A 24,049-nucleotide genomic window follows, 5' to 3' on the forward strand; every position below is an offset into this window, starting at 1 on the left:
GCACAGGCAAGAACATGTTCGGAGTACCAGACTACACATAAAATAAGGAAATCCATTCAAATTTGCAGCGTTCAAAGGCTGTGTGTTCTTTTAATGGGATAATCGATCAAGTACATGTACGTGAGTCACCACTATTATTAGTTCACAGCATAAAGCACGGTCTCGTCATCTGTGTCTTACAGTTTGCTTACAAACAGATTCAAGCTTGGAGGTCATCAAGTACGCCAGTTAAAGATGCAAAAACTGAATCTAAAATACACCTTTGCAACATGACCAATGTATTTATATACCATTGCTAAGCGGATACATTTGCTGAATCACATGCTTTAAAATCATAAAATTGGGGGGAGGGGAGTTGTGGGTGAATGCAGGGGGCAGGCTAAATTCCAATGAAATTTTTCTTCTGGTGGATTTTAGTTTTTATAAAGCTGATACTTTGCACATATTTTGACACATTCAATGAATTTTTTTGACACAGTATGGTGTACGTGTAATGCACAGCATAGGTCAAAATAACATTAGTTACAAAATGTTTTGATTAACTGCACCAACACTTTACATATCTGCAAGTGTATAAGTCTCTACAAGCTTACCAAATTCTACAGTAGCTGTGACTAAATATACTGGAAGGCCAAGATTAGGGGAAAACCCCCCACCTGCCCCATCCCTCCCCGTGCTATTTTACAGTTAAACATGTATCTTTCAGTACAATATTCCCTATAATTTGCCACATACAGTAGCTCAAGAGACGCTTTTTTAACTGTGCCAAAGGGAGCCCAGGCTATGCACGTCCTCATCAATGTGTGTAGAATCGGACTACTTTTGGGAATCAATCTTGTGCAAGCATACCAAATAGATTAGTGGTAATCCACATGTGTTTGGTCAGAAGACTATACACATACTTTTCTGGAAACACGACAGCCAGAGGTTGGACCTTCATACATGCCATACATGCAAATTACTGAGATTCTTCTTAGATCAAGCCTTCATGCACAGGATTCCCAGCCCACATTCTTTCCGGTTCTCTTTGAGAGGAACAATAAGGAAAGAGAACACATCGATGGGCTAAAATTGGCAGCGGCCAATTTAATAATGCGGCACAGACCCTGACCAGAGAGAGGTTTCCCAACCACAAAATAAGATCGCCAGTCCAAATACTGTTCCATGATGTATATTGTGAAAGGATGTCGGACCTGTTTTCATTTAGTATTGAGGACAATGTATTTTTAACAACAAATATTTACTCTTTGCTTATCAGTGCTACAGTCGAATCTATCTATCGCAGTTCCTTGTAAGTCCGTCACAAGTCATTTGATCTCAAACTATGCCACAAGTTACGTGAACTCAGATGACAAGACTTGTGGATTGACTTGCAAAAGGACTTGTAGTTGAGTCATCATAACTACAAATTACCAACTTTCCAACACGCAATTCAACCAGGCTTTAGCAATTTTAAATTCAAGTTTTTGAGTGATCCAGCACCCAATGAAATTAGGGTGATAATGAACTCTTTCTATTCGGTTACTGTTAACAATACAAACAAACAAGTTTTCTTTGTGAAAACAAACCATAATGTTATAAATAATATCTATAGAGATATTCTGGCTACTAACAAATTAGTATACCACAAAACTCACACAAGAAAACAATAACAACACCACAAACATGACAAATAAAACTCATTTATCACTTATGAAAGAACAAACATGATGCCAAAAAAGGCAAAAGGATGTGCTTTCGTTTGATAGATTTTTTCTGGTTCATTTGATTCTTTACAATCAAGGAGTAAGGGTGAATGATCAATTATTATGCCACTTTTGGTGGAGATGTTTATGAATATTATACTGTAACGTCAAAATGCTCAAAGACATAAACTAAGGACAGACTTAACCAAACTGCTCTGAAGAATTTGTCTCATTTCAAATATTAAACAATCCGAGATAAATATATATCTTGTGTGAATGGAGATTGCATTGTTAGTTGCTAAAATACCACAATATTTTGTAACAAACAGTTGGTTTCACAGCGACACTGTTGATAATTACGTTAACAAATATCAGAAACACAACTTCACATGGTGCAGGTACTGTATCTACAATGTAATATACATGGGTGCATTTAAGTATACATGTACTTCGCAAGCCCATGAATGTCCAGAAATGGATTTGGTCAACAAAACAAATTAAGCTGGGAATCAGTGACAAAAATATGCATGAGATTTTGATTGGTTAGCTACATGTACATGTACGTGTAATTATGCTAAGCAAATACTTTCTATGCTTAGCAATTTTTTTCAGGCTCAACAGCAATGGAATTGGCCCCCTGATGCAGAGATGCCATCATTTACAATTTAGGCGTAATGTTTACAATTTTTTCTTCAGTTATGATTTTATGATCTCTACAATATTTCTACGAAATTTTCAATTTTAGGGAATTTTGTGAATAAAGAATCAAAACACTCGTCTGGAGTCGTGTTACTTTATAATTCATTGTGCAAATTTAGCGCCCAAAATGGGGCAGATAATCTTATCAATCTGTCTGTAGCAGTGTCAAAAGTGGGCTTACGAATAGAGCTACAGCTGTATACGTTGCATATTTCCAATGCAATAAAGACATAGACGGTTCTTGTCATGTGCAATAGATTCAAATACAGCGCTAGATTGTGCACAATCTAGCACCTAAAAAGCACCCGGTTCCCGTGGACATGAAGTGCATCAACAATGTATCTTAGATGGGAAACCAGCTAACCATGCAGTCAACTCGGCCCATGCTGGCGCGCAATATTGACTCAACATACAGTATATTGTACTTTGTGGTTTCGTATGCCTGTTTATGACATCGACACAGCCATATTCAACTTCAAGATTCAATATGCAAAACGTGAAAGTTTCGTGAAAAAAATGGAGATAGTTCACCAGAAGTTCAAGGAAGAGTACAGCAGAAAGTGAAAATTTGTTGTAAAATCAGGTCGCGGTGACAAGTTTGCATTCTGTAACACGTGTCGGTGTGACATAAACATTGTCCACGGCGGAGCCTATGACATTGACAAGCACAGCAAAACTAAAAAACATGTTGACTTTTCAAAGGCATCGTCATCAAGTATGTAAATGACTCAATTTTTTGTCAGAGAAGAAGAGAAGAATCCCGTAATCCATGCTGAGGTACTGTTTTCAAATTTCCTTATCAAGAACAACCTCCCTATTGCTGCCACAGATCATACAAGTGAATTGTTCCCTTTGATTTTCCCAGACTCAGCCGTTGCCAAAAAGTATGGGTACAAGCGCACAAAAACAACATGGCTGATGACACCAAAACTAAATATTCAAAATGAATGGCACAGCAACCTTTTACCTTGTCAACTGATGGAAGTAATACTCAGGAATTTGGTGGTCATTTGTATCCACTCGTCATTAGTGTTTACAACAGTGACCAGGGCCTTGTAACACTTGTACTTGTAAGTCTTCCTCAAGGAAGTGACAGTTCTGGAAAAGGAATTTTCTCCTTGATGGATGATAAGTTAACTAAGAGAGATATTCCATGGGGGAGCTGCATGTCCCTCGGCTGTGACAATGCATCTGTAATGAATGGAATTCACAAAGGTGTTGCAGCATTTGTGAAAGAGAAAGTTGCAGGAGTGTATGTTGCCAGTTGTCCATGCCACTTGGTTCACATAGCAGCCGAGAAAGCTGCTGGAAAATTACCTGTTGCAGTTGATGAGCTTCTTGTAGATGTGTACTTCTATCCTCATAAAAGCTGTAAACGGAAGAAACGCTAGCATGACTAGCAGATTCAGTGTGGTTCTGAGCCAGTAAAGATGCTTAAGCATTGCAGCACCAGATGGCTGTCCCTTGGGATTTGCATAAAGTGACTTCTTGCGCAGTATGAACCACTGACTGATTTATTCAACGAAGAGTGCAAAAGACTTACATCTAAAACTGTAAAAGCTGTTACCACCACTTGTCAGAAGCGGAAGGCTGATGATTCAAAGGATCCACCCTGTGCTGCAAGTTAAGTACAAGTACTGTCATGTACGAGGTCATCGTGCCCAACCAGCAAATCCATCGCAACAGGTATAGTTGCCGATTCTGCAGGTACAACAACCCAAGCAGAGTCTATTCAAGCAAAACCTTGTCCAGCAAAACCTACCACTACCACAAGCACCAGTTCATCAGCTGGGAAGAAACCGCCTGGGCAATAGCATGTTTCGAGTATCACTACCAGTTCATCAGCTGGGAAGATACCTCCTGGGCAATAGCATGTTTCGAGTACCACTACCAATCCATCAGCTGGGAAGAAACCTCCTTGGCAATAGCATGTTTCCAGTACCACTACCAATCCATCAGCTGGGAAGAAACCTCCTGGGCATTAGCATGTTTCAAGTACCACTACCAATCCATCAGCTGGGAAGAAACCTCCTGGGCAATAGCATGTTTCGAGTACCACTACCAATCCATCAGCTGGGAAGAAACCTCCTTGGCAATAGCATGTTTCCAGTACCACTACCAATCCATCAGCTGGGAAGATACCTCCTTGGCAATAGCATGTTTCCAGTACCACTACCAATCCATCAGCTGGGAAGATACCTCCTTGGCAATAGCATGTTTCGAGTACCACTACCAATCCATCAGCTGGGAAGATACCTCCTTGGCAATAGCATGTTTCCAGTACCACTACCAATCCATCAGCTGGGAAGATACCTCCTTGGCAATAGCATGTTTCGAGTACCACTACCAATCCATCAGCTGGGAAGATACCTCCTTGGCAATAGCATGTTTGGAGTACCACTACCAATCCATCAGCTGGGAAGATACCTCCTTGGCAATAGCATGTTTCCAGTACCACTACCAATCCATCAGCTGGGAAGATACCTCCTTGGCAATAGCATGTTTGGAGTACCACTACCAATCCATCAGCTGGGAAGATACCTCCTTGGCAATAGCATGTTTCGAGTACCACTACCAATCCATCAGCTGGGAAGATACCTCCTGGGCAATAGCATGTTTCGAGTACCACTACCAATCCATCAGCTGGGAAGAAACCTCCTGGGCAATAGCATGTTTCGAGTACCACTACCAATCCATCAGCTGGGAAGAAACCTCCTGGGCAATAGCATGTTTCGAGTACCACTACCAGTTCATCAGCTGGGAAGATACCTCCTTGGCAATAGCATGTTTCGAGTACCACTACCAATCCATCAGCTGGGAAGAAACCTCCTAGGCAATAGCATACTTCACGTACCACTACCAATCCATCAGCTGGGAAGATACCTCCTAGGCAATAGCATCTTTTGAGTACCACTACCAGTTCATCAGCTGGGAAGAGACCCTTTGGGCAAAAGCCCACGGAAGCATCAAAGGAGATGACAGATTCTTGTGCACAGCGGGTCAAGAGACTTTTTGTTTCACCTCAGACCAAACTGTATTGCTACTTCCTTGATGAACTACTTCCTATGTTTGAAGGATTTAATACCTACCTTCAAAATGAAGCCCCTCTCATTCACAGATTACGAAGAGAATTCTTCAGTCTGTTGAAAAAATACTGGTCCAATTTGTTAAGCCAGCAGTTATCAGGGAGAGTGAAAATGTGTGTGAGGTGATTTTCAGACTGAAATCCAATCAGAAGGAAGATGCAGGACTTGTAGTTGGAGCTCAAGTTAGGAAGTTCATTGATGCAGAAAAGAAAAAGAGGAAAATCCCACAGGACGGCTGACTCACTGTGATTGGGCTGCATTTTACTCAGCTGTGCATCTCTATTATGAGACTGCATGTCAGTACATTGCGACAAATTCCCCCTAAATGACGATCTTTTACTTCATGCTGAAGTTGTGGATCTGGAATTAATAGATGAAAAGACATATGCATCCCTTGCCTACTTCATAAACAGGTTCAGCTGTTTACTACCTGACAGTTCTCAGTTAAGTCAACTTGAACAAGAGTTTGCATTCTTCCAGGCAGACAGTCTCAAGCCAGAGATACTCTCCATGGATCGCATAGATGCTCAGTGGCATGAACTGGGCAAGGCCACTTCATCAGATGGGACTCATCTCTATGGTGTATTGGCTCCTGTGATGCTTGGAATTTTGGTACTTCCTCACTCAAATGCAACTTGTGAACGTATTTTCAGAATGGTGCGAAAAAAAAGACAGATTTCCATCCAAACCTGCCAGTGGAAACATTGGAAGTGCTCCTTGTGCAGAAAAGTGCAGTGAATAAACCTTGCCACCGATTCAAACCCAGCAAGCAATTGCTTCAAAAAGCCAAACAAGCCACAAATCAATCTCTTCGGCACTAGGAGGGCAAAGATAAGTTAAAATGTGTACGCATTACACTAAATATCAACTCAAGTACTGAACCCCCACCTTGTGGCACAATTAGTTCCACTCATCCAAAAAATGGCCCTGAAAAATAATTTTTAATAACCCAAACATTCCCTAAACCACTTCATGCCGGGGCATTTTTCAATGTTGATGATGCTGGGCCGGCATGACTATCATTTTTCCGTTTTCAAAATCCTTCAAAAATTCATCATTTCATTCAACGGTCGTTTGTAGCCGCACCAAGTTATCTTTAGGCACTATTCTAAGTTGACAGGTGGCCTTCATTGACGCCCGAGTATTTCAGCCACGCCAGCAGCCTTGTAAACAGAGCCCAGATTGTGCGGTGTTGTATAACTGTCTTTTGTTCATGAACCTGGCTCAGTGCACTGCTGACCTCTTTTCAATAGGGGCCAGATTAGCATGCAGCGGTGCTGTGTGGCTCATCGCTGCGGTGGTGGAGCACCTTTGTCCCCGGTGGTAATCCGCTCGCTCTCAATGCCTCAAACCCCGGTATACGGTTTCAAAACAATGCTGGATTATCACCACGTTTGAGAGTGAAAAATGCCGGTAATGCCCAGCAGCCTGGTCTTTTGTTCGGAGTACGGTCTTTTGTTACAGGGCCCTGTTTCCTTTGTCCGTGTTCGGAGACCCCGGCCACGCATATAAACCATACGGCTCCGATTTCGGAGTCCCCGGCAGGAAGTGGTTAAAAATCACACTTACATGTACTTGTAAATTTAATGCTGTGAACAGGAAAAATACGTTGGGAAAAAAGGGCCAGGAAATGCCTCAGATTGTACCACAGAGCATCTAAAACCCAAAATTTCCCAGGGCCCTTAAGTGGGCCCCGGACCCCACGCCGTAAGGGCTTCGCACTCTGCACACACAGGATTACACTTTTTTATTTTCAAATGTTGGCATCTCTACTGATATGTGAGTAGCCAATTTGACTGTGGTGGTACATGTATGTACACAAATTCATTTGCTGAGCACTGGAGAGTCTGGCTTGATGTTACCAGCCAACTGTCAATGTCCAACTGACTGTGCCTGGTTCTCTGTTAATTCTTGTTAAGCACATGCATCTATCCAGCAACATTTTACACAGCTTATTGGAACCAAAGAGATACATGTACCTGTACACTTTTGTGCCACTAAGAATAAACATGGTCACTGCCACAGTTTCTGTACATCTGTGGCTTGTTTTCGGGGGGGAGGGGGCAGGGTATTTTTAAACCCTGGCAAGGCTGCACATGATCTCAGTGAATATGTATGTGATACGAACGCTGAAGGCTTGTGAAATTCATTAAAATTTGTGCAGTGTAAGCTGCTCAATTTTGACCTCAACATTTTTCTTACCTGCAACAATCGCAAGAAGTACACCAACATGTAACTCACAAGTGGAACAGTTTACTTTTACTCCCACTGCTTAAAGGTGTCCCAGACCAAGCCAATGATAAACATGTACCAATTACAGGTACAACTCCTGTTAACTGAAGCACTCAAGCTGAGGACAAACCAGCTGAAATACTGAGTTGGGGTCCATCAAAATTTCAGAATTTCAAGACTCTGCAACTTGACAGTGTTACAGAGCAAAACACCCATAAGCATTGGCTAACAACACCGGCACAACCCACAGAAATTCTGAAGCTCTCCTAGTGGGTGATGCATAGCAAATTATCAACAAAGCACAATATACTGTATACATGAGCAAATGAACTTCCAAAGCTCAACTATGGCTCTGTAGAACAAAATGCCCACAAAGCATTGGAACAGCAAACGACATTTTCCAATGGAGATTGTGAAGACCCACATTTCAAACTTTCCTGTCGTTTACTTAGCAACCAACTCGTTTCTGTTCAATAAATCTACTGGTATACATCTGTACATATTGTTGTTTCCATGTGTGTAATGGTAAACTAGCATGTACATGTAACACTAAAATCGTTTTGTATGTATATATCATTTTTTCTTCTTTTCATTTCGGCAACTATTGGACTTTGATAAAAACATGCCTCACATATGGAATGTTGATTTTCCCAGAACGGACCAGCCATATAGGGAAATCTGTAATCAGACACACAGCAAATGCATCTACATGTATAAAAATAAATAAATAAACAATTGCAACAAAATTAGCAGTCTTTTTATAAACATTTTTGCTTGTTGTTTCTTACAATACTAGTGTTGTCATCTTTCTGTTTACACTTCCACTGTGTCTCGGTTAGAAAGGGGTGTCACACATGAATCCTTCGTTAGTGCATGAGTAATGCTTAAAACATGACACATGTAACAGCTTTCCTTGCAAAATACTCACATTCTGAGCAAAGGAAGTTCAGTTTTTTCAAAATATAGAAAAGCCAGGTAAAATGTCAAAAGAATTAACAGTCCACATTGACACGAGAGATTTTCCCAACTTGGGGATATTTTGGAAATTCTCTATACCACTATCTATTGCATGCAACAAGACTATCTATTGAATGCTGAGTAGAAGTTCGGAAACAAATTTCGAATTGTAACACCCTGCAGAGTGAAAGGTGTCAACTTGCATTCTAAAAACCCATCTTTCAACAGAATGTACCAAATCACACACATTGATTGTTCACTGAGGCATTGTTACCATTCATCAAAACCTGGTCTCTCACAGTTTTTTCATCATGCTTTTACATGTATCTGGTAGCATCAACAAACTGGTTTACCTCAGATTTTCAAAAGGTAAAGAAGCAAAAACGATCATCCACAATTATGTACATGCAAACACTCTTTTGAATGCTGCCAAATATAAATGATCTCAAATAATGTCTTTTACAAAATAAATACTTAAAACAAACAAAATAATGCGCTGCATACATATACTCTATTTATATACAAAGGGGTACCAACAGAAACTCAGGGAACTTTTCATAATTCTGATGCGATTTTCTAATATTTATTCATGAGTATCTTGATCAGTTCACATTCTGATTGGTGAAGTTTTATCATGTGATAATGCTTACATCTCAACAGAACTAAGGAATTCTCACAAAGAGAGAGAACAGAATGGACTGTCGGTGGCTTCCAATGCATGAGAAGTGTTGACACAATGTGTTTCCTTCACAAACATTTTGGACAGCTGAAACCAAAGGATTTTTGTCAGAAGTTGTAACTCTGCAAATAAACCAGCTTCATACAAGGCCCCATGCAGATATGAGCACATGCTACATGTACAATCATGACAATGTGCAAACCATGGGCAGACGTTACATGGAAAACACACATTGCTGACAATATTTCCTATTCATTAACTTAGTTACAGGAGTACAATATCAATACTTCCTGCCATAATTAAGAAATGTATTAATTTAAATCGATAAATGCCTATCCTGTTTATTCTTCATACCTCTGTCCATGTGTCTGAGTCCTCTGAGAAGTCTGGTTGCCACGACGAAGGTGGGAGGTCAATTAGGGTTGCGGCCCGTGGCTTCAACTCCTGGTGGGCTCTGTCCATTCTGGGATAAGTTGATGACAATTTGCTTCACATTGATTCCAAAAACAAGTAAACCTTATTTCTTCTGTGACACAGTTTTACTTCAAAATAGGGGCCAGATTTTGTGTTAATACAGGATTTTAGGGTTAAAATAACCCTGATGAAATAACATGGGGGGAAGTTTGTTCTGGTAAATTTGATTTTTGGCCCCTTATAATAAGACTTTTATATATATGTATGGGTACATTGGGGTACATTGATTGATTCTGAAGAATTTTGAAAAAAAAGTAGGGATTTTGAGCTTCAGAATTAAATTTAAATATTAGTCAAGTTCTTTGTACAATGACTGCCAATGTGTCCCAAGACGTACAGTAGTGCCAGCAAATAGCGTCAATTTAAACATAAAATGCCAACTTGTGCCATTCTCTAGTCTAATTACTAGACCTAACTGATATAACAACATTCCTCTTTCACCTTTAACGTTTCAAAGGAGATGCGGACAACACTATGCACTGAAACTTTACCAGAAAGTGACAGAAACTCTACTTTTGAAAACATATGCCAGTTGACATAATGGACTTGAAGAGTGAAAGGGTGGATTTAAACTAGAATGTTTAAAACTGGATAAGGGCCCGGTGGAGACAATAATGGACCCAGCAGAAGGACTCCATGGTGTAGGGTGAAATTCCAACTTTATGAAATGTAGACTTTAGTGGTTGTACTGTGCATGCCTACAAGACAGAGATGACTGTCAGGTGTGAGGGTAAAAATACATAGAATAGGAATCAACATTTCATATAAATCCAGCAAAGTGTTGACAACCAGTTGACTCCTTTATCTTCAATTAAAAACCACTCATGTGGAGAATTCTCAGCTCACAGAAATGGGTGAGCTGTCTGAGGTATTGTATATTTGCAATGGACAATACAGTAAACTCCGGCTAAGTCAGTACTCTCGGGACTCAACAAATGATGACGACTTACGCAAATGCCGGCTTGTGTTGTACATGTAAGTTGTTATTTTGCTGACTTACACATACACATGTATTGCCTATGTACATTATGATTCCTTGCACTAATTCAATGGCTTTAGTTTACCCTGGTTTATTTCTACCTCCATGGTCGATTCCATTAAATTTGTTCCCGATTATTATCCTGCAAGTTCAATAATTGATCATGTGCCCCTAAGGACGAAGCAAGGACAGCAAGCCACTTGCATATCACATCACAACTCGACAGTGCTGTACGTATGTACATACATGTACGTGATACAGTTGGGGTAAAACATTCACTCATCCAAACACGCACATTGGTTAAGTTCGTTCCATATAGTCTGGATACCAGACTCAATGATTATGACTACCCGACAAATCATTATCAAGGGTCATCCGGGAATCTTTGGGCAGGGAACCAGACTACATTCAATAAGGCGACCCCCAAAATGGACAGAGCGCATGTGTGTAGCACTAGAGGGGTTGCTGGTATTGATGTACTCATGCTGGCCGTGTGCGCATAGGATTTGTCACTTGGCAATTCTTGGCAACTGCGGCGAAGGAAACCGATACCGAAGCACGTGTTTTTAAATGCCAACTTACACAAAGGAATTTTTGTGGTTTTGTGGACAAGGGACCGAGAAAAACATGCCAACATATACAAAATGACGACTTATAAATGCCAACTTATAAATGAAACTTTCAATGGAAATACATTACAGACAATTGGGACTTTTGTCAAACGGCCGACTTGGACGATATGAGGGGTTACGCAATGTCCACTTAGTTGGAGTTTACTGTATTTGCTTGCACCAATTTTTGGGGTGGAAAAACTGTATGTACATGTATTTATGATGAAGATGTTCATTCATTCATTGATTTGTGACAAATTGTTGACTTGTAAGATGGCAGATAGATACAAAAAAATAGTTCTGCTTCTCATGATATGTGCATGGCATTTGAAAACAGGGTAGGTAGGTATGATTTTTTTTTCACTATTTTCACTGATTTAATGCACAGCTGAGTGTTAACCTGTTAACTGATTCAATACAACAACGACAGAGGTCACATGACACCATTTCAAATTAATCAGCAACACTTTAAAGGGTACTAGTTGCATGCATAAATAATTCTGCTGAAGCTTCAGCCACTACACTCAAACTAACCTAGACACCTATTTCCTTTATATATTTCCATTTTCATATTTTCCCCAAATTTTCCCTTTAAAAACTTCGGGTCACACCATCAAAATGGGGGAAGTTTTTGGGAGGACCTTATCTTACCCGCTGTAGAGCTGGTGGCTGTATTCCATATACTGCCGATGCATGCGAAACTGGCGCCGGCGCTTGCGCTCGTAACGCCGGTTCTTGTACTCGCGGCAGGCAGCATAGGTTGCATAGGCTGGTCCCAGGGCCACCAGGAGCACGCAGCCCACACCCACAGCCAGCGTGATGCAGACAGGAGCAGCAGCGATCTTGCATCCTGATAATTGTAGAAGAAGAGAAATACGGAGACTTGCAACATGGACAGACACGACACCAGCCCTTACTTGAGTGTGTGAGGACAAAACAAAAATTTAAAATGAAGTTATAGGGCCTATGCAGTGGTGCATGCTGTGAAGTGTAGGGGATCAAAATGGAAACTTGGTCTGGTGCTTTTGACAACAGGAAGAGTCTTCCATAAGGGTAGGCTAGACATCTGACCTTGCACATACACCTTGCCTTAGTGAAGAGCAAATTCATGACCAGATCCCACAAAAGGAGCCTTGAGATCTTTTATTTTCATCAATTTTGTTTCAGCTTACATTAGCAAGAGGAAACTGCGCACAGAAAAATACCAGCTTAATTCTTGGGAGCAGGGGATTTCATGAAACTCGTTTCAACACAAGTGCAAGACAACACTCCAAAGGGCCCCAAAATGGTCAGGGTAAATCTGGTGATATTGGTAAAAATAGGTACAGATGGATAAAGACCCCCCCTCCCCTACTCTCTCACACCCAATTCCCTCAGTCACCTTCCCCATTCTCTCCCATCTTAACCCTCACTTCCTCCCTAGGATTAATGACAGCAAATGGTCATACCACAGAGGGTGTCCCAGATCAACTAACACTTGACAGACTTAATGGGCAGCTCTTATCCCCTTATTCCACCATCTCCACCCCTTGGATTGATGACGACAGAATGGCCTTTCCAAAGATAGTGTCCCAGATCAGCTCGTGCTCGGTAGCCCCTAATCCCCCTTCTGCCCACTGCCAGGGTTAATGATGGCAAATATCTTTACCAAAGAAGGCACCCTGGATCAGCTTGCACATGACAGGCTTGTTGGGCAGCTGCCATCCCCTGTTCCCTCCCCCCTTCCCATCCTGAGCATTAATGACAGCAGGGCAGCCTTACCAAAGATGGCGCCCCGAATCAACTTGCGCTTGACTGGTTTATTGGGCAGCAGGCGATACTTGCAACCAAATACACTGAAGGCTGAGTAATGGTTGCCAAAGAACTTGACGTAGTAGAAGCGCTCGCCGCAGCGGTAGCAGAACGACGTGCGGCACTGGCTGCAGGTCATGTTGTCACAACCTGAGCTTCGCTGGATGTACACCTACAAGCAGCATACCACAGAGAGACCAAAAGTGGTATTTTATCATCATTGTTCTGTTAAATGAGAATTATGGCTGAAATTAATCCACAATATGGTCTAATCAGAAGATGTCGAAGCACTACGTGATCACATGGAGAATGACTACCATTAAGCAAGGCAAGGATTTGGTCTTTAACAAAATGGGACCAGTTTCATTAGTGCAGAGAACATTTTGCTCAGCAAACAGGTTACTGCCAAAGAAGTTATGGTACACACGTACATGTACACTCCTTGTGACTGGTACTCTGCCAAAAGTCAGATTAATATGCTAAAAGCAGCTCTACAGTTTTGTTCAGACATCCATACCTTACACTTGGGGCACCGGTTGGCGTTAGGCTGTCCGTAGTGATGCTCCTTGGCCCATTCCTTCAGCAGCCGGTCCCCTCTCTGGTACTGCTTACAGGTGATATTCTCATGCCAGGGGGAGTGACAGCGGAAACACCACAGCATACCGCAAAGGCAGGTCACCTTCTGCTCATCTGGATGTGATTTGTGCTTGCTGGAAAGGGAATATTCATATACAAACTGAGGCAAAGGTTGCCTACTGAGTGAAACACATATTGCCCTGTACCAAAGCCTACAACATGAATCCTGAGGCTGTTTTTCCCCCCTAGTAATTTTGTTTTGGTTTGTGCAAACCAACTGAGCTCTTTGTCTTTATGTACCAGTATTAGTGTGCCATCCTGATGAAAACAAACGCCAAAGGGGTAAAAGACGTTGAGGGTTGACATTGATTTTTACTGAGTGCAATTTTTTTTTCAAGGCTTTTAAATCAAAAGTGGCTCTGGTGACTTATGATTCATTTTTGTCAGGTTAGGCTACTATTAAGTGAGCAATTTACACTGTCCGAAGCCTGAGAACACCAAATGCTTTATACAAAATTTATATCAGGTGACCAAAAACTCAATGTAGAATTATCCTAACACAAAATTGAATCACAAGTAAGCTCCATCAGTTATGGATAATTGCCGATATTGATGTACATGGCAGTCCAATATCCATAATACTGATATATTGAATTTTTTTAAAGAATGTTTTCAAGCTCAAAACCAATGGCATAATGCCAAACATCTTTTACAGTTAGGCGGCTCTGGTCCCTACCAATTGGTCCTAATCATGCAGCATGCAATAAGTCTGCTGGAATTAGCGAGCTTTTTTAATCTTCCCCAAACAAAAGAGCACATGACAATACCAACAACCTGCACTTAGTACAATATATTCGAATGTGAAGGCAATCTGAGCGGCCAGCTTGCCCAAACCGTCCCCTGATTTAGTTGCTGATTCCCCCTTCATCCAATCACCATTGATGAAATTGCTACGCCACCATACGACATGAATATACATCACCCCCAACTATTGCATGTATGTATATATTCAGAGAGTGCGCAGGACCCTGATGCGTCATTCATGCAAGTTCGGGCAACGGCTATTTCTCAACCACTCGACGATTTTGCCTGGTGTCCTATAATAATATGCAAATTGTACCAGGCAAAAAACAAACACTAATGTTGAAGTCACAGCCACACGTATGTAAAACAGTCTTTGAGCTTCTGGCCGTCAAAGCTCCGCTTTTGTGAAGAGGAAAAAAAAAACCAAATCGAAGGTACCTGTAAATTTGCTGACTGCTATTCTTGGCCATGAAAATGCGACACTTTTATTTCAAGACAACAACTACACTGTACTTCATTATAATTTTTTCCATTATATTGGCGCTTTCAATATATCAATTTCAATGTTAAAGTGATATTGTTTACATCTACATGTACCGGTATATCAAAGCACTGACCTTAGTACAAGCAGCTGTGATTTTCTCTGTATCATAGTTTGACAGACCCTGAGGGATGGGGGGAGGTTGGGAAAATCTAATCTGGGGATTGCCAGGCTCGGAAATTACCGTCTAAATCACTTCAGCACAGCTTCCCCTAAATTCAAATAATACCTGAAGGACGCGTCATGAAAACAGGTGAATGGAGTTCCCTCCTTCCTTTTCATGGGTCGCCCACTGATGCTGTCTATTAGCCAAGCATGTAGGCTACATGTATGCCTGATGTACCTGTATGCTCAATTACTTTGGGGTGTGAGAATGGGAGCTGTGCCAAAATGATTGGATGTACATGTACCAGAGAGCGGGCCTGTGCAGTGGACTACAGCTTCTCCCTTCTTACCAGTTCCTTATTTCAATGCTCTGTTGAATTATTGGGCAGAGGATTAAAATGTTAATATCCAGAATCTAGACTAGTTTTCACATGAATGTGAGTGGTGGGAGTTTTTAAGTGTGGACTATTCTTCAGCAAATTCAAATATAAAAATTACTGCAAACTGCTTGCTGGTTACAGTGACCTTAAGTATTTAATCCACAAAATTTACACGGCCCAACGGTCTGATTCCAACAGAGTCTAAGATTCTGCATGGACTTTTCTGAAAGATTACACTACCTGATCAAGACATCTCGATGAAAGTTGGCAACGTGGTTACAACGTGGGCAGGTCTTCTGATCTGGATCGCTGTTCTCCTCAATCAGGAACCTCAGGAATTTTGTGAGGAGCTGGCTGCTAAGGTGGTGTTGTATCTCCTCACGGCAGATGGAGTCGCTACAGGCAGGGTTGGGGCAGCGAATGCTGAGGATGCGGTGTTGGACCTTTTCCCGGATGTACCACTGGAGGCAGGCGTCACAGACATGCAAGTGGCAGCAGAGCCTGGGCCGGCCAAAGGTCTCCAGCAGGCAGACCTGACACTCGGCAAACTCCTGCTCAGCCCTGGGGAACAGGACGCCCGGGTGGGCCGTGGTCGCAGTGGCTGAGACGCTCGGCTCTGTGTCAACAGGGACATAACCTGCTTCCTGCAGGCTCTCCAGGGAAGCGGGGAGGGAGTCCCGCATGCAGGCCAGCTTGTGGCGGTGGCAGGTGCGCATGCTCCCGCCAGACTGCCGTCGTCGCAGTCGCGGCCGGGCGGCACGAGTGGACGCACTCCCTCCTGTTGCCTCTCCAGTTTTGTCCTCCTCATGCTCGGCACTCCGTGGGCAGCGGGGGCATACACACAGCCCTGCACAGAGGCGGCAGACATGGCCACAACAGGCAGGCGGGTAGCTTAGACTTCGGCGGAGTGGGTTGGCCTGGCTTGGGCTGGCCTGCGGGGAGGGCAGGGAACTCAGCTTAGCCAGGGATTTCTTGCTTGTGCCATCTGATGTCTCATCATTTACAATCTCTCTGCCATCCAGCTTCACAGGAATTTCTGATTCCTCTATTTTCTCCTGGGCTTCTGACAAGGAATGTGTTTCTTCCATTTTTAAAGCACACAGCAGCCAGTATCTATCCAAACAAAAAATGACAAAGACCTGAAAAAACATCTTCTAAAAGCAAAATGTAAATTCTCAATGTTTCCCTTCAGGGTTACTGAATATCTTTCCCCACACAAACAAAAAAAGGTTATTATACTTTATTTCTTCCCTAAGACAAGACCTTGATGACAATGGCTTAAACACATTCTTAGAGATGCTGATACATTATAAATATATGATCTACAAGTATGAAGGAAAAACAGACTTGTTCCTTAAATTTGTGGTTGGGGGGAGAAAGAGAGAATATTTAAACATCTGGAGTTTGAAAACAGCAGCCACATCATGCTGACAGTTATTTGCACCATACCAGGATCATTCAGCCCTCTGGCGAGACTGCACCTCCTTGCCCAGAGATCGTATTTCATGTGAAAAAAAAATTCCCTCTTCGTAAATAAAATCCAACTTCAAATTTCTCTGATTTCTCCTCCAGCCTATGATTTATGGTTATTTTACCTCCTCGATCAGTTTACACATGTAATGCATTTAGAGCATATTGACAGCTTTCAGCATGTGACCCAAGCTTACCATCCTTTTCAAAAATGGATCAAGTGACTGAATGCTGAGCTGTAATCTAGAGTCAGCATACATGTACAATTGTACATATACATGTAATTTGTATGCACAATGGCAGCTCCCTGGGTCTGTCCTGGCTGCAGTATCAGTCAACCTGTTGAATAATAATGCAGTCGCTTGTACCTTAAGCATACATGTACATGTACATATACATTGTGCGTGTACATATGTATGCAACATCAATGTACACAAATTTCACACTTACATGACATTAGAAATACCGGTACCAAGATACAGCAATAAAGAAAGCAAAATCACTGCCCTGAATCTAGCAGGAAAATCCACATTAAATTGACAGTCCATGCAGTTTGGGTGTGGACAGACATGGCCACGGAGCTGTCTAAACTTTGAAAAGAACAAGTTTGACCATTTAAAGAGCCATATTTTGGAGGATTTGGAAAAAGAGCTATGAAACCCCTTGCACCGGGAAGTTGGAGGTTCTATCAAGAGGCCTTTCCTATTCATTTATACACTGCATGCTCAGAACACTTGGCCTGCACAGTGCCAATCAAGCAGCCTCCAAACCTCTGAAATGGTTCTCAAAAACAGGAAACGGAAAATTATTCAAGCGACCAGAAATAATGGCTGATTTAGAGTGGATAGTATTTATTCGGTATTACCTCACACTACAGCAAAAATACAGCGACAAAATGACACAACCCTAATGTCAGTTAAACGTTTATGTCCAAACTTACCAGTGCCACATTGACTATATGCACTCACGCTCTATAATATGTACATTGCACTTCTTGAGTTTACATGGGTATACTGCACTTAGGACACGTGCAGAGCCACTGAAGAACTTGTGGACTCACTGTGCTTTATGTGCTTCCTTATGGGCTATTTATAGAGCACCATACACAATTGGTGATGATGTCATTGGATGGTCTGTGAACCAGGCTTGCAAAGCAGATTGTAAACAAACATCCTGTGTAATGGTACATGTTACATGTAGTTCACTGGTAGCAACAATGCTTTTACAGACTGAATAAATTATGTGTGGCTGTTGTGCAATGCACTGTACACGTGTACACATGTACATGTACACTGAAAACAAGTACAGTACATGTACACATCAGAGCCGTTTTTAGCCAACTTGTCGGACAGGTTGTCCTGTCGAGTCATCAGTATGAGCTGGTTTGTGGCAGGAAATGGGCACTAAATGTAAACTTAACAGAAAAAAATATGTAAGATTTTCTCCCAATAAATTATGTGATTCTGCATTCTCTTAAAATGTGCAGTGGCTGATGTAAGGAATGTGGTAGGCCTAAGTAACTCTTTGACATTTTGGGAAAAATTTTAGGCACTGTCCAAGAGTCACCATTTGTTGGGAATCAATGATGTAAATTTCACTGGTGGAAAATCAAGAAATAATATATCTCCCCCCCTCCCCGAAAGAGGAAAAATTGAAAAAAAATGAAGTAAAACTAAAAGTTGGCTTGAGAAAATGATGAGGCGAAGTACTTCTCTTCAATGCAGGTAATACCTATAACTTTGTTAGGCTGCCGTTTCACAGAAAAATCAACAGCCCTGTTTCCTTAACAAAGTGAAAAAGGAACAGAAACAAGATTATGAACAGTGTGTGTCTATCATAAGACCAGAATCCCAACAGGCCTGGTAATACACATATTTGTGTTATTCGTTTGTGTTCAAAGCAGGATACAATGTACTGCATGCATAAACCACAACCATCACAACAGCTCATGATCCCAAATCATTGAATACATGCACAGAGTTGTTTCAGTATCCACAGAGAAACTGAAACCACTACTATTTCATTCTCTCTTCTTTGTTTTTTTACTTTTCTGATATTTTTGGGGGGGAATGGGTATAAAGAGCTCTGCAGATGTTGTTAGAAGTACCGCACCTCATCAACCAGTTAGAGAAGAAAAACTGAAATGTTGGATCTAAAAACCACTTGCTAATCTGTTGGGTGCTCAATAAATATATGATTTTTTCCTGCACTATATGAAGTATATGCTCCCATACATCCAAATATATACATTTGGATTAAGAATTATACATGTACTTGAGTTGGCACAGCAACCATTAATGAATAAAATTATTACTATTATTAGGAACAAAGTGTTCTTAATTCAGAGTTTCAACTTCAAGTTTCTTAGCCGATTTCATTTTTCCCTGGAACATGTCTCACTGGAAATTGGCGTTAGCAATTTACATGTAGTTGAAAATTTATTTCTTGAATTAACCGGCTAACAGCACTGGCATTTAACATGGAACTTCTGTACATGCATATCGGTGCACTTTTCCTGAAGTGTTTGTCAGTACCCAAAAAAATCAATTTTTTTAAAGTTCACAAGGATTCCTGTAATTGCTTAAACTTTGTCTCCAAAAATGAAAAGTAACAGAAAACAGAGAGTTGTGAGCAATACAGAGTGCACTTAGCATTAAGTGGACATATACATGTACCGGTATTGACAAACTTAAAATATAAGGTTCCTGACTTGCGCTTTGGACAGAAGTAATATAACTGCAGTGAGCATAGGCAGAAAGTCTACGTGTAGTTGGGTCTCTCCACAATAAGAGACACATTTGCACATAACCAAAATCATCTCTTTTTTTCAACAGTGTTGAGAGTCAAGAAATGAACTTTACCCATTTTTGTGATATTTGTATTATGTTTTCGCGCTCTAATTCAAACACCAGAAAAATGTCTGTCCATGTGACATACATTATATCTGTCCATGTGATAAACGTGATGTCTGTCCAGTGACAAATGTTAAATTATTTTCTTGAAAAAAAAATTTCAGTGTTTTCTACACTAGAATTGTTTTATAAGATAATGAAAGTTTCCAAAAGTAAACTAACAGAGTATTTCATACATTGCAGGTAATTTTCAATTGCGTTTTGAATTTAAATTTTATACTTAAGCAACAAATTACCTGTCCATGTGACAAACGTTATGTCTTCAAAAATGAACTTCTGTCATTTCTTTAATACTGCTCAATTTATCTTAACCTTTCTGTGGCAACAATCAGAAACAGTGAAGACATAATGTAAGCGAACAATAATAGCAACATTTTACAGTTGGAAATTTGTACTGAATGTCATGCAGATTTGTCTTTTACTGTGGACAGACTCAGTTAATATTGACGAGCATGTTTGTTCACAATTTATCAAATGTCCAAACAGTACTTCCCAAGGGCATTTGTATCAATGAACTACACCACAACCGCATGGCTAAGGTTCATGTATCTTGCAATACGAGACTTTTACATGTATAATTGGTCAGTTGTGTACGAACAATTTTGAAAGAAAGGCTGACTGGGCAGGAATAATTCTGGGTGATTGGTCGATCATGCTGGAATGGGTCTGCATGATTGACTATGCAGACATCAACCATGCAAGAATGTGTTGGAGTGGTCATCCGATAGTTCTGTGAATGGTGGACCCAGTGTTGGCACAATACGTTTAAACCAGTGACACAGACCCACTGATTGTATGGAATAAGAACATTGCATATGTGAATGCAGAGCACGGGAATATTGGGAAGAGTTCTACACATAGGCATCATACCTTGTGCACAAACCCTATAAGGCTGGTCTGAAAAATTGTGTTTTCTTGGTAAATAATTCGATATTTTCCAGTGGAATTGGACTTTTTAAAACATGTTATGGCTTCCAGATGGCTGACATGCCACTGTACGGAAAAACTAGCAATGTCCGTGTATGGAACTCTTTCCAAGATATTTGCTGAAAGTCAGTGCAGAAATTTATGCGTATTCTTCTAGCCATTATGAACGATCGCACTGATCACCACAAAAGTCATCCACAGCGCTGGAAGGACACGACATCATGCACTTTGATCCTTGTGAATGTTTCAGTAACCTTTGACCCATGGACTACGTACATATTCAAAAAATCTGGACCCGTAATGTCCTTAAGCAGCACACAGACGTCATCGACACCATTGGCAGCCATCTTACCATGCCAAATACAAAGGTAATACAAAGGCCTGCTCAATTTCGTTCCTGGCAGGTAATGGCAAGCGAGCCAGCCATGGCCTTTTTATATGGCACGGAAAAATGGCCACCAGTGGCTTTAGTCAGTACAAAGTTATTAATTGTGAGTCCAGTTTTTTATATGATGTTCATGTTTTGCCCACAATCACTTTGATTAATGTGCAGTTGCAACTAGATGGGTTAAACATGAAATTAGGAACAAAAATGTTGTATTCAGCATAGTTTATTTTGCTCATTGATTGAGAAAAAGAATGAACTGACCTTCAATATTTTTGTATATTTTGAAAAGCATTAGGTTTGGCTTGAAAAGCCAGGGAAGAGTTCCATATATGGATGCCAGTAATTATTCCCTACAGTATTAGCCTTCTGAAAGCAAAAATATGTCTAGAAAAGTTTCATTTTGGAGGGAAAAAAACAAGTTGTTTACTTAGAAAACACTTAAAATTTTTCAGACAAGACCAGGTTTGTGCACGGTGTTTCATGTGGCGTCCGTATATGGAACTATTTCAAAAAGCCAGTTTACAATATTGCTCCATGTAAACATAGTGAAGGGCTAGCACTCAAATTTACTCAAAATTAAAAATCACATTTGCAAACATTAAGGCCTCAGTCTAGAACAGAAACAGATGACGACAACCAAAGTGGCAGGTAAAATGTAACTTATCATGTTTTATCGTTATCGCTTTCGTAATTTATCTCTTTTTTTATAACAGCTTTGTGCACTTACGTGAACTTTCAAGTTTCATTCATTGGCTTTTTATATAGCTCCATGGGCCTCGGGCCTACTGCCACTGAGTGCTGGCATGACCATGACCGGCATGACCGGTATTAAACAAAATGGCCCCAGTCATCCAGACCCGGAGAAAATACGGAAATAGTAGCAAATGACATACATCCGTCTTTCTGCTGGACGGCAAACAACATATTTAAGATCTTACCTACTGATTTTTCACCCACTTGAAGTTTACAAGAAAATCGCCGGAAACAAACGAACTACGCAATATGCTTATGAATATGGCTCGAGTGTTGTGCAAAAGGGTACGTCAATTTGTCACTATTTATCACTAGAGCGCCCTCAGTCAACATTTAGGACTCGACGGCGGCGCGCTCGGACTGCATGCATCTCAGGGAGTAGTCCACTTATTCAAGCCTCATTGAAAACAGTGCTAAATCAGCATTGTTCGGGATCCAATTACATGCGTACCAACATCCCTGAGGTATCTGAAAGAAACAAGTTAAATTGTTTCATGTTCCCTAATCTTTCACTTTCTTTTCAACTTTCTGTGGGTTAACCGATGACATTTTGAGTTATACCCACAAAACAACCTCCCCCCCCGAAAAGTTATTTTCCCGAAGCCTACTAGCAGCCATTTTCAAGTGACAAGGGCTTCAACTTTCTCGGGCACTTAGGACCATCTTTCAACCGTATTTTTTAGCCATTCTGCTCTCAGACGAAAGCCCAAAGACCCAGGGAGTTGATTCTTGCAAGAATTTACAAAGTCTCACCATTTTTGGGGCCATACAGTCTCCTTTTTCAAAAGATACTGCGGCGGCACTTTTAATGCCAATGACTGGCCAGAAATTCTCACTTGAGTTAGTGGACTGCACCCCTCATGTCTGTGAGGCGGCTGGCGGTTCACCTCCCCCACCGCCATCGACAGGCTGCTGGCACGAGTAATTGAACGTAATGTATTGTTTCACTTTTTGTGAAAGAAATACCTCACAGCCATGGGAGGGCATGCATGTGTATGTTTAGCTTGTCCTAATCTTTCTCTAGCCAGCTAAAGAGTGGTCTGAATCCAAACACCCCGACAGCTGACAGATAAAACGTCGGGCGACAAACGTTGAAAAACCGTCAATATCCGACGTCCTTCTGACGACATTTTTGCGCCGGGGATTCTGATCATTTGCTGACAAATGATTCTTTTGTTAATGTCTTTATGTAGCCATTGATAACATTTTGAACATCCTGTTATGATATTCTAGGAACACACTTAATATTTGAAACCGCGGCTGGTTTTGGTTTTCGACCTCTCTGAAGTAGGCTAATCATGGTGGGAAGATGAAAGAGAAAAAAAATCTTATGAAAATATCTTTTTTGGGCAATGGGTGGCGTTTATATACAAAACTACATTCACAAAAGCAAAACCATCGGTCAAAAAATCAAATGCTTGCGAAACTAATGAAAAAAGGGCAAAATCACTAAACGCAAACTAAGGTTAACGTTTACACTGTAAAACATTACTTAGTAATTGCAATGCATTTCACAAAAGCACAATAAATACGTTTGATAGTACAGCTCGTGTAAAGTAGACTGTGTGAAAATGGTGTGCAATATTGTGCATTATTTTTATAGTAACATTTTAGATGTACGTTATAGAGACTATACTGACGTCCATACCGACGTCAGATCATGAACCATCAACTGTCGTCAAATATTGACCATATTCAGACAAAAGTTCAACGTCGAAAGGTTGACTTCAGACTGACCACATTTTGACCAAAACCAGACGTTGGGCTGACCAACTCTGCGACGCATTCAGAAATAAAGTAGTTATGCGTCAGTGACCAACGTTGGCCCAACTTGTGGACGGCGACGTTTTGAGACCTTTGGTGACCGTTGCCGACGTTGGGCCAACATCGGTCTGCTGCCTGGGCATTCAGATCAGTGCACATCATGCAGACACCGCGAAATGTTGACGATTGGTAATCATTGAAGTGAACACTATCCAATAAATGCTCCATAAAAGTTG

The 24,049-nt window shown here is 41.1% G+C and overlaps 1 protein-coding gene across 5 annotated transcripts; it reads right to left on the minus strand.

Annotated features, from left to right (window-relative positions):
- Positions 1 to 61: 61 nt before the first annotated feature.
- Positions 62 to 22,345, minus strand: LOC110979549 (E3 ubiquitin-protein ligase RNF217-like). Of its 5 annotated transcripts, XR_015424352.1 has the most exons (8): positions 22,235 to 22,345; positions 15,840 to 16,712; positions 13,711 to 13,903; positions 13,164 to 13,365; positions 12,054 to 12,252; positions 9,693 to 9,801; positions 4,413 to 9,425; positions 62 to 4,355 (listed from the first exon to the last, which is right to left on the minus strand). XR_015424352.1 is itself a non-coding variant. In XM_087133075.1 (7 exons), exons 2-7 carry the CDS (start codon positions 16,685 to 16,687, stop codon positions 9,333 to 9,335), a joined length of 1,644 nt encoding a protein of 547 aa, XP_086989201.1. In that variant the 5' UTR covers positions 16,688 to 16,712; positions 22,235 to 22,345; the 3' UTR covers positions 62 to 9,332. The 5 variants fall into 5 exon arrangements, 4 of the variants coding, with proteins under 4 accessions (XP_086989201.1, XP_086989203.1, XP_086989202.1 ...); XM_087133075.1 differs by having other exon boundaries at positions 62 to 9,425; XM_087133077.1 differs by lacking the exon at positions 22,235 to 22,345 and adding an exon at positions 22,024 to 22,215 and having other exon boundaries at positions 62 to 9,425.
- Positions 22,346 to 24,049: the final 1,704 nt, after the last annotated feature.

Source organism: Acanthaster planci, linkage group LG02 (genome assembly GCF_054643075.1).
Source record: "Acanthaster planci isolate LZ-2023a linkage group LG02, COTS_SCS, whole genome shotgun sequence".
Lineage (NCBI taxonomy): Eukaryota > Metazoa > Echinodermata > Asteroidea > Valvatida > Acanthasteridae > Acanthaster > Acanthaster planci.

Bases quoted from the DNA above. Each gene is read 5' to 3' on its own strand.
- LOC110979549 (XM_087133075.1), bottom strand. From the start codon at position 16,687: ATGGAAGAAACACATTCCTTGTCAGAAGCCCAGGAGAAAATAGAGGAA. The intron at 12,253-13,163 runs GTAAGGCTGCCC...TACAATTATCAG, and splicing joins GATTCGGGGCGCCATCTTTG to GATGCAAGATCGCTGCTGCT. The intron at 9,802-12,053 runs GTAAGATAAGGT...AACTTATCCCAG, and splicing joins AGCCACCAGCTCTACAGCGG to AATGGACAGAGCCCACCAGG.